We start from the raw sequence: 10,182 nt of genomic DNA, 5'->3' as shown, positions 1-10,182 counted from the left end.
TGTAACAAGATCTGATGCCCTCTTCTGGAGTGTCAGAAGTCAGCTACAGTGTACTTACATATAATAAATAAATAAATCTTTTTAAAAAACAAAACAAAACAAAAAACAAAAATAGGGCTGGAGAGATGGGTCAGCAGTTAAGAGCATTGACTGCTCTTCCAGAGGTCGTGAGTTCAATTCCCAGCAACCACATGGTGGCTCACAAACACCTGTGAGACCTGACGCCTCTTCTGGTGCATCTGAAGACAGCTACAATGTACTTACATATAATAAATAAATCCTAAAAAAAACCACAAAACAAAAACAAAACCAGGATCCTAAGGCACATTCCTCCTGAATGCTCCAGGCCCTGTTCCCACCTGTATGGTCTCGACCCCCGGACTTCCTCATCTTCACGGGCTTAACTGTGTACTTGGTGCGACTCTTCCAGGACACAAAGTTGGCACTGCGGTCCACAGACATATGCACTGGGCGGTGAGAGGGCGACATCAAGGCAGGGGGCAGCTGAAGGAGGACATTGCTCTGTGTCTAGGGATTAAAGAAATATTCTCTTTTAGAGAACCAAGCAAGAAAGCACATAGACCAAGTTCAGCTTGTAGGCTACTACCTCCCAGAAGCATCTCAGAACACTGCCCCTAATCTCCAACCTTCAACTTTCACACATACCAGTGTAATGTGTTTATCCAGTTGGTAATCACTTGGTAAACCTCTGAAATACTCCCTTTCATCATCTTCCAATTCCTTTCAAGTTCTTGCCTGGAAACCTTTCCTTCCCTGAAGAATTCACTTTGCCAGAGCTGGTAAATTCCACACACCGATCGCCACCATCAGCAGCGGGTGCCTTTTGCCCTCTGCACGTTTTCAGGAATTTTCGAGTTATGAGTGGAAATGATTAATAACTTTGCTTTTTCCACTCGCTGTAGACTCGATGTTTGGTTAAGTTTGGATTATAAAATATACATCTGCTAAACTCTGCCATGCTCAGACTGAGAAATGCAGGGAAGCAAGATCCGTAATTTCTTTTGTGTGTGTGTGATTCACCATTGCCCACTCCAGACCCACGGTTCGACAGTCCCTAATAGCAGCAACAACCCACCCGTGCATTAAAACGGTTAAGAGCACTGGTTCTGGGGTGAGGCGTGTAGGTGAGAGGTAGAGGAAGTGCATAGCATGAGCGAGGCTCTAGGTTTCCATTTGCAGTAGCAGGGCAAGTTGACAAGCCAGTCTGTCCCGCCCAAAATGTGCATAAGAACTCTCAGGAGGTCGGTTAGTTGAGCCCTCTTCTCTGCCTGGTTTACGGTTGGCATCTTAAGGTTACTTCTGCAACCTGCTCAAGTAAAGGCTTGCAGAAGCCCTCGGAAGCCCGCATCTCTGAGATCCACACTGAAGGCGAGCGAAGGTCACGGGATCGCGCCTAGCCTTGCGGGATCCCCGACGGAAGGAACCAATCCTAGTTCCCAGGTAAGCGGATTACCTGAGCAGCAGGGAGCAGAGTCGGAACCCGGGCGCTAATGGCCGCGGATGCCAGGCTCAAAGAGCGCAGAGCACTCGTCAGCGCGCACAGCGCCATGGGCCGGCCGGGCTCTTCCGCGCCGGGCTCGCTTTTACCTTCATCCAGAGCCCGGCGCTCTGGGATGACGTCTCGGTCCCGGTCCCGGTCCCGTCGCTTTCCAATGACGCGAGGGGAGGCGGGCAGAGAGCGGCCGCGCCGCGGGATACACGCTTTCTTGCCGCGCCCCCTAAAGAACAAGTTCGCAGCCAATCGTCGGGGGGCGCCCGGGTCACGTGACCCGGAGGCCGTCCCCGCCCCTCGGAGCCGTCAAAACAATTGCCTCGAGCGGCAGCCATGATAAATTTAAAGGGGCAGCACCCACGGAGGCGGCAGCCGGACCGGCAGACCGCAGGTGAGACTCTGGGAGTATCCCCGGGGCTGAGGATTAAGATTGCGCTGACTCTTATTCCCACATACCGGGACAAATGAATAAGTCCCTTCCTACTAACCTCAGAAAACTTTAGACTGACTCAAAAACTCCGCCCCCCCCCACGAGTCTTCCCCGCCCCTCGGCGCCCGGACAGACAGTGGGACAACCTGCCCCGCCCCCTATGGGAACCCCTGACTGTGACCTCGAGCTGTCTGCTTTCGGGTCTCCGGCAGCGCCTCGGCCCTCGCTCACTCTGCCCTTCCTCCCCCTCAGCCCTTGGCGATCTCACTCTGTCCTCACCCTCGGTCCTCGGGGCGAGGCAGGAACCTTAGACACTCCTGAATTGTGGGCCCCCAGGCTTGGGGAGCCTGCGCTCGGAACCTTGCTCCTTGACCCCACTGTGCTCAGCAGATCTGCTACGCATCCCTGAACCATCCACTTTAAGGCGCCTGTTAGGTGATTAGGTCTGACAAAGCTATGGAAGGAGGCGATTGCGGTAATCCTGTTAGGAATCCTAACCGGGTCTCCCTTCTCAGGCGCACCACACCCCTTGCTGCAGGTCTCAGATGAAATCGGCCTTTCTTAACCTAATCGGGAGAAAGTAACTGCTCAGAGCTGGAATGAGGAGAGTGACTTAAGGAAGGAGGGACATTACTACAAGTCTCTGAAGAACCTGTAGACTGAAGGAGGGAGGGTGTTTGTCCTGGGTGGGGCTCCGTGCCAGGTCCTCTGAGAGGCCGTGAGGTGGTGACAGAGAAGGGGTGGGACTGGAGGACTTCTGGACTTTGGGCAGAACAAATTCTCCTAAATCCTTAGTTTCAGGTCAGAGTTTCTTCCGGGCTCTGGCCTGGGAGCCGCCTGAAGCCAAGGGCTTCTGCTCTGTGCGCAGGTAAGGAGACTAAAGGGATGAGTTTGGAGGAAGTAGGAAGACCGTCTGAATTCGGGGGCGGGGGGGGGGGTTGGTTGGGGGGTGAGGCCGGAAGGTGGTTTGGAAGGAGCTCAGCAGGTTGGGAGGTGCCTGACTTAGTCCCTTTGCTGATGCAGCCTGAAGACCTTGAACTTTCCAGAACCATGCCATGACGGCTGCTGTTTCCTGCCCCCGCCTTCCCTAACCTTGGGTCCTTCCCCTTTATTGGGACACTGCTTTCTGCACAGCTCTTCCACAAGTCCTCTATGATTCTTACAATGCTTCAGATCCCCTGCGTCCTATTCCTAACCCATGCTTTCTCTCCAATTGCCAAGTCCTGAATTCCTCTAGCTCCACGCCCGCCTGATTGTTCTGTAGATCTCTATCCGGGTTAATTCCTCTCCCTCACCTTAGCTTTATGGTCAGTGCCATGAAACTCCTCCTCTTTGCCTCCTCTCTTTCATCAGCTTAGCCATGGGGTCGGCCATACTCTTTTTCCCTCTGTGGGGATGCCCGCCAATCTCTAGTAGTGTGTCTTTTCTCTGCCCTACCTGAACTCTGTGGTTTCTCTTTAGCCTAGGATGTCAGGCTTGGTGTTGGGGCAGCGGGATGAGCCTGCAGGGCATCGGCTCAGTCAAGAGGAGATCTTGGGCAGCACCAAGGTGGTGAGCCAAGGGCTGGAGGCCTTACACAGTGAACATCAGGCCGTGCTACAGAGCCTGTCGCACACCATTGAGTGTCTACAACAGGGAGGCCATGAGGAAGGACTGGTGCATGAGAAGGCCCGGCAGCTGCGGCGGTCTATGGAGAACATTGAGCTGGGGCTGAGCGAGGCCCAGGTAAGAATGGGGGGGGAGGGTTGTGCCAAGTGTTCCAGGGACCTGATGCAAGTTTGGGGGTCGCCTTGTCCTAGCAACTTGGGTTTGTTGATTCATTAAACATTCATTAAGTGACTACTGTGTGTCAAGTCTTCCCCATGCTGGTGGTGCAGTATAGAACACCACAGCACAGTTCTTCTCGGAGCTGATATTATAGCTGGGAGAGATAGCTAGAGCTCAGGTAAGTAAGTAAATGATTTACTGTGCCAGAGTGATCATTGCTAAGGACAGGACAAAGACAAAGAAAGAAGGGAAGGGGCTAGAGGGATGGCTCAGGGGTTAAGAGCACTGAGTGCTCTTCTAGAGGTCCTGAGTCCAAGTCCCAGCAATGGTGACTCACAACCATGTAATGGGATCCGATGCCCTCTTCTGGTGTGTCTGAAGACAGTGACAGTGTACTCATGTGCATAAAGTAGATACATAAATCTTTAAGAAAGGAGGGAAACAGGAAGAGGATGCAGAGCTGTCATAAAATCCCTCACTTAAAAGGTGATGTTCGAGCAGAGAGGGTGAGGAGGCAAGCCGCGGGATCGATGGTCCCCAGCAGGCAGCACAGGCACACAGGCCTTGCTTGGAGCCTGGCTCATGGGTTTAGTGATTTGCAGAGCTGCTATGGGGTTTCTGCAGGGTGCACAGTGAGTGAGGGCACAAAGTAGATAACTCAGGATGAGGAGGGGATGCCGTGGGAGATATCCACAGAGAGTGTGGAGCTGGGAGGCTGTCCTCAGGTTGAGAGAGCTGTTGGGGTGTCTGAGGGGCGATGGGATTCAGCCTGGGTCATCTGGATGAGAGTAGCACTAGAGACTAAGGACAGAGACCAGGGAGGCCTGGGGCAGGCTGCTGCTGTCTGGGTGGGAACTGGCGGCTTGGCGTCTGATGGGCGTGGTGACAACTGGGGTTAGAGTATCCATTTAATTCCATTCATTCATTTATGGATTTATTCATTTATTTCATGTATGTGAGTATGCTGTTGCTGTCTTTGGACACATCAGAAGAGGGCATCAGATCCCATTACAGATGGTTGTGAGCCACCATGTGGTTGCTGAGAATTGAATTCTGGAAGAGCAGTCAGTGCTCTGAACCTCTGAGCCATCTCTCCAGCCCGAGTATCTCTCTTTTTAAATTCCATTCATTTATTTTATGTATAGGTGTTTTGTCTGCATCTATGTCTATTTACACCCTGTAATCCTGGTATGTGTAGAGGCCAGAAGAGGCCATTGGATCCCATGGGACTGCTGTTACAGGTGGTTGTGAGCCAACATGTTGGCGCCAGGAATTGAACCCAGACCCTCAGGAAGATCAACCAGTGCTCTTAATCACTGAGATATCTCCCCAGCCCAGTAGTTCTCAACCTGTGGGTTGTAACCCTCGGGAGGTCAAATGACCCTTTTACAAGGGTCACATATCAGACATCCCGTATATCAGATATTTACATTATGATTCATAATGTAGCAATATTAGTTATGAAATAGCAATGAAATAATTTTATGGTTGGGGGTTAGCCACAACATGAGGAAATGCATTAAAGGGTCCCAGCATTAGGAAGGTTGAGAGCCACTGCTCCAGCCTCAGAACATCTGTTTATGAGAGATCTCTTGCCACTCACTGCCACTTGTCGCTTCCTCCCCGCCATCTTCCGGAAGGCCACCCGTCCCCTTGATGCTCTTATCCCAAAGCCTGGTGCTCATATGATGCTCCCACCTAGGTGATGCTGGCTCTGGCCAGCCACCTGAGCACAGTGGAGTCTGAGAAGCAGAAGCTGCGGGCCCAGGTACGGCGGCTATGCCAGGAGAACCAGTGGCTCCGGGACGAGCTAGCGGGCACTCAGCAGCGTCTACAGCGCAGCGAGCAGGCCGTGGCTCAGCTGGAGGAAGAAAAGAAGCACCTGGAGTTCTTGAGGCAGCTGCGGCAGTATGACGAGGACGGGCACGGCATGGTGAGCGTGTGAGAGTGGGTCTTGTTCTCAGTTACCAGCTGCGGCAGTATGATGAGGACGGGCACGGCATGGTGAGCATGTGAAAGTGGGTCTTGTTCTCAGTTACCAGGACGTGCAGCAAGACAAACAGTCAGACAGCTCGAACCCAGAATCCTAAGGGCTACAGTTAGGGAGAGCACAGCCCACTTTAGCAGGAGACTCCCTTACAGTCTTCTCTCAGTGAGCTGTTGCTTATGTACCCCTGTGCCTGGGCTGTATGAGTGCAGAAAGGAGAAGGCTGTGAAAAGTGCCTGCCTTCTCAGGTCTGCACAGAACTGGGCTCACGCACAAGGACACGGATGTGACTGGACAGAGCAGCAAGCACACGGTGTGGATGTGGCTCTGTCAGATAGAGGGACTGACACATAGATAGATTCCTGAGAGCTGGCATGGTCACAAGGGTTCAGAGAGGAGGTGGGGTACAGAGTTGGGAGGGAATTATAACCATATGTTCATTTAAAAAAAAAAAAAGATTTATTTATTATTATACATAAGTACACTGTTGCACCAGAAGAGGGCGGAGGGCGTCAGATCTCATTACAGGTGGTTGTGAGCTACCATGTAGTTGCTGGGATTTGAACTCAGGACCTTCAGAAGAACAGTCAGTGCTCTTACCATCTCGCCAGCCCTCAGTGTCTTCATTTAAGTGGGGTAGAAGTTGTGCTGGATTTTCAAGGATGAGGTGGGGAAAGAGGAGCTCGCTGGTCTGGAGGAGGTATTATAGCTCCCATCCTAGGGCTGGCTATTGTGCTATTCTGTCCGGGAAATGAAGAGATGATTTACCTGGGGCACACAGATAAGCCTCTGTATAAGGCTGCCATTTCAAAGGAAGAAAAGTACGTTTTCCATTGTGGAAATGTGTTAGACAGTAAGGGCTGGGCCCTAAGCCCACACTGACCAAAGAGATGGTAAGCCCAAGGCAGAGCTAGACACTGTGGGTACGTGTCAGTAAGAGCAGACATACTCCTTCCCCTCAGGAGAGACAGGAGAGACATATAATCAGCGTGAGTGCACAGGGATCGCATGGCTATAATTGCACGAGGTAAGCATTAGAAAGAGGGAGAATGAGGCGTTAGAGAGAGCTTTCAGGATGAGAACTAGAGCTCTGCGGTTTTTGTCCACAACATCCCTTGCTTTCCCATTCAGGAGGCCTGCGCATGACGGGTCGGCTGCTAGTCTTTCCCAGGGGCAGAAGCTTTCAGCCCCATTGCTTGGTGGGTTTGTGGCTTAGAAGAACCCCTGAAGAGGCCATTGGGGTCTGGCAAGTTGTCCCTTTTCTTCCAGGAGGAGAAGGAGGGGGATGCCACCAAAGATTCTCTGGATGACCTCTTCCCCAGTGAGGAGGAGGAGGACTCCAACAGTGACTGTGAGTCTGCCTGTGGGGCTGCAGGGCGAGGGCAGCGGGAAGTGCTCCAAGCTGTGGCCCAGTCGGAGTAGCATCCCAACATTCAGAGATAAGTTCTCTACTCTGGGGACTGAGCAGATTACAGACTAGGACTTGAGTCCCTCCCTCCCCTGTACCCATCAGCACTTAGTGAGTGTGGTATGTACTAGGATTACTGAGGTGAAAGTAAGCTTGCAGTCTAGCGGAGAATAACCCTGGGCTGGAGCCACAAGGACTCCGCAGGCCTTTCATGTTTTTGCTGTGCTGGATACCCCTAGCAAATGTTAGTTGAGTGACTTACTGAGTGAATACATGGAATTGTGATGGGCACGGGTGCCAGGGTGTGCTTAAGAGAACAGCAGTGGTGTGGGGTCTCCCTTGAGAGCCTGGTTGGGAGCAGCTAAGAGAAAGGGAGGGCAGAGGGGAGGGCAGGCAGCAAGGGAAGAGGAGGGGTCCTCTGAGCAAACGCCTTGTCTTTTTGGGGACGAGTTAGTGTCCCGTGGACAGGGTGCTGCAGCGGCCCAGCAGGGTGGCTATGAGATCCCAGCAAGGTTGCGGACCCTGCACAACCTGGTCATCCAGTATGCAGCTCAGGGTCGCTATGAGGTGGCTGTGCCACTCTGCAAGCAAGCGCTAGAGGACCTGGAGCGCACATCTGGCCGAGGTCACCCTGACGTGGCTACCATGCTCAACATCCTGGCTTTGGTGTACCGGTGAGCACCGCTGCCGTCCTCCGCTGTCTATAGCAGCTTTCATCCTACCTCCCTCTGCTCTGTGCTGGGCCTCCCAGGGATACCCTGCAAGGCTTTGTCCCCACACTGGACCCCTCCCTTCCTCCAAACCTGAACCCCCCACCTCAGAGAAAACTTATCTCTCAGACTCTGTTTCTCTGGCTTCTCTGGAGAGAGTATGTGCCTCATTCTGTTTGTGGCTCCTGCTTATGAGGACTTGTGACTTCTTCTTGAGATGGCAGTGTCTGCAGCCTGGTGTGTCATGAAGCTTTCTTCCTGTCCTCCCAGTCTCTAAGTGTGCCTCAGTTCTCTCAGAGGAAGGAAGGGAGAAGATGGTATGGGGACAGGGTTCACACTCATTCTCATCCTTTCTGCTGTTTTCCAGGGACCAGAATAAGTACAAGGAGGCAGCTCATCTGCTGAACGATGCCCTCAGCATCCGGGAGAGCACCCTGGGCCGGGACCACCCAGCCGTCAGTATTCCCACCCACTCCGTCCCACTCTGTCCCCTCTGTCTCTGCTGTCTTGGCCTGTTGGTCCTCTGTGTGCTGCCCTCAGTCCACTCACCACATGCGTAGGAAGGAGGCTCAAGAGCTTTCGGCCTCCACCCGGTGAACTCAGTGGCTCTCAGTTCTCTGAGGCCTGGTGACTCCTTTTTATGTTGCTTACATTTTATATTACTGTTTAGCAATTGTACAAAATGACAGGTTTAATTGAGACATTTTCTTTCAAAAAGTCCTTTTCCCTTTATTTTATTTTTATGTATCTGGGTAGTTTGCCTGCATGTATGTCTGTGTACCGTGTGTGTACAGCGCCTATAGAGGCCAGAAGAGAGCATCCTATATGGGTGCCAGGAGTTAGATGTAGGTCCTCTGGAAGAGCAGCCAGTGCACTTAGCCTCGGAGCCATTTCCTCAGCACACATCTGCCCACATCTGTCCCTCCTTACTCCCTTTTCTTTTTTTTTAAAGATCTATTTATTTATTATATGTAAGTACACTGTAGCTGACTTCAGACACTCCAGAAGAGGGCATCAGATCTTGTTACGGATGGTTATGAGCCACCATGTAGTTGCTGGGATTTGAACTCTGGACCTTCGGAAGAGCTGTCAGGTGCTCTTACCCACTGAGCCATCTCACCAGCCCCCTTACTCCCTTTTCTAATCCACTTCCCCTCATGGGTTTTTAGGAAGCCAGAGCCTTGTGATGTTAGAGCAGCGGTCTCTGCCTAGCTTAAACTTAGTGAGGCAGTACATCTAAACCTACTTTCTTTTTATGGCTAGTGGGCAAGTGTTTTTTCTTGGAATTAAATTCACAGTTAGTATATCTTCCCTGTACATATAACCTCCTGAAATGGAACAAGACAACACTCTAATGAATATAATAGAGATAGAAAGTAACTTTTTGTTACATGATTCACACAATGCAATATAAAAAATAGCTGAGTTGAGTACAACTTCCTAGAAAATATAACAAAATAATCTGATGTTGGACAGAGAAGCACTGTCTTAAAAAAAAAAAAAAGATTCTGAAGTTGGATTTATAGAAGTGCCAAGAAAAAAAGCAGAAACCATATGGATAGCGTGTTACTAATATAACAGTTTTCTTTTCCCATGATGCTCTGGTTGTTTTGGAACTTGCCGTGTAGACCAGGCTGACCTTGAACTCCCAGAAATCTGCCTGCTTCTGCCTTTTGAGTGCTGGGATAAAAGGCGTGCATACCATGCCTGGCCTAAAATGCAGCATTATTATAGGTATTCACAGGCCATGTTTATTTGTATGAAAGAGGAAGAGTCTAGAAATTTGGGCTAGCAAGATGGCTCAGGCAGTAAAAACTGCATGTTGCCAGGTCTGATGACCTGAGTTCAATCCCCAAATTTACATGGTGGAAGGAAGGACACACACATGCATACATACATACATACATACATGCATGCATACATACATGCATACATACATACATGCATACATACATGCATACATCCAGGTACACACATATACATACATTTAAAAGCTTTGAAAATAAAAAGCTGGCTAGGCAGTGGTGGCGCATGCCTTTAATCCCAGCACTCAGGAGGCAGAGGCAGGTGGATTTCTGAGTTTGAGGCTAGCCTGGTCTACAAAGTGAGTTCTAGAACAGCCAGGGCTATACAGAGAAACCCTGTCTCGAAAAAAACCAAAAAAATAAAAAAGAAAAAGCTGGTAGCTGGAGGTGTGGGTCAACAGTTAGGAGAGTGGACTGCTCTTTCTTTTCTTTCTTTCTTTTTTTTTTTTTATTTTAAGATTTATTTATTTATTATATGTAAGTACACTGTAGCTGTCCTCAGACATTCTAGAAGAGGGCGTCAGATCTTTTTAATGATTTTTTTTTTTTTTTAAGATTTATT

At 50.5% G+C, this 10,182-nt stretch overlaps 2 protein-coding genes across 5 annotated transcripts in view; one reads left to right on the top strand and one right to left on the bottom strand.

Annotated features, from left to right (window-relative positions):
* Positions 1-1,635, bottom strand: part of Mrpl2 (mitochondrial ribosomal protein L2) — a 4,369-nt gene extending 2,734 nt beyond the window's left edge. The window contains exons 1-2 of the mRNA XM_021218201.1: positions 1,475-1,635; positions 360-528 (exon numbers count right to left, since the gene is read on the bottom strand). Coding sequence (XP_021073860.1) covers positions 360-528; positions 1,475-1,570 — 265 coding nt within the window. The 5' untranslated portion in view covers positions 1,571-1,635. The remainder of the gene's footprint in view (positions 1-359; positions 529-1,474) is intronic.
* A 164-nt stretch (positions 1,636-1,799) lies between these two features.
* Positions 1,800-10,182, top strand: part of Klc4 (kinesin light chain 4) — a 16,252-nt gene continuing 7,869 nt past the window's right edge. The window contains exons 1-7 of one of the 4 annotated variants that reach the window (XM_029531413.1): positions 1,800-1,904; positions 2,739-2,811; positions 3,405-3,668; positions 5,413-5,643; positions 6,967-7,048; positions 7,560-7,779; positions 8,183-8,270. In XM_029531413.1, the coding sequence (XP_029387273.1) occupies positions 3,411-3,668; positions 5,413-5,643; positions 6,967-7,048; positions 7,560-7,779; positions 8,183-8,270 (879 nt within the window). In that variant the 5' untranslated portion in view covers positions 1,800-1,904; positions 2,739-2,811; positions 3,405-3,410. Of the gene's footprint in view, positions 1,905-1,924; positions 2,812-3,404; positions 3,669-5,412; positions 5,644-6,966; positions 7,049-7,559; positions 7,780-8,182; positions 8,271-10,182 lie in introns of those variants that run through there. The other 3 variants (XM_029531414.1, XM_021217582.2, XM_021217581.2) reach the window with 3 other exon arrangements.

Source organism: Mus pahari, chromosome 18 (genome assembly GCF_900095145.1).
Source record: "Mus pahari chromosome 18, PAHARI_EIJ_v1.1, whole genome shotgun sequence".
Lineage (NCBI taxonomy): Eukaryota > Metazoa > Chordata > Mammalia > Rodentia > Muridae > Mus > Mus pahari.
This window is presented reverse-complemented; position numbering and strand designations above follow the sequence as displayed.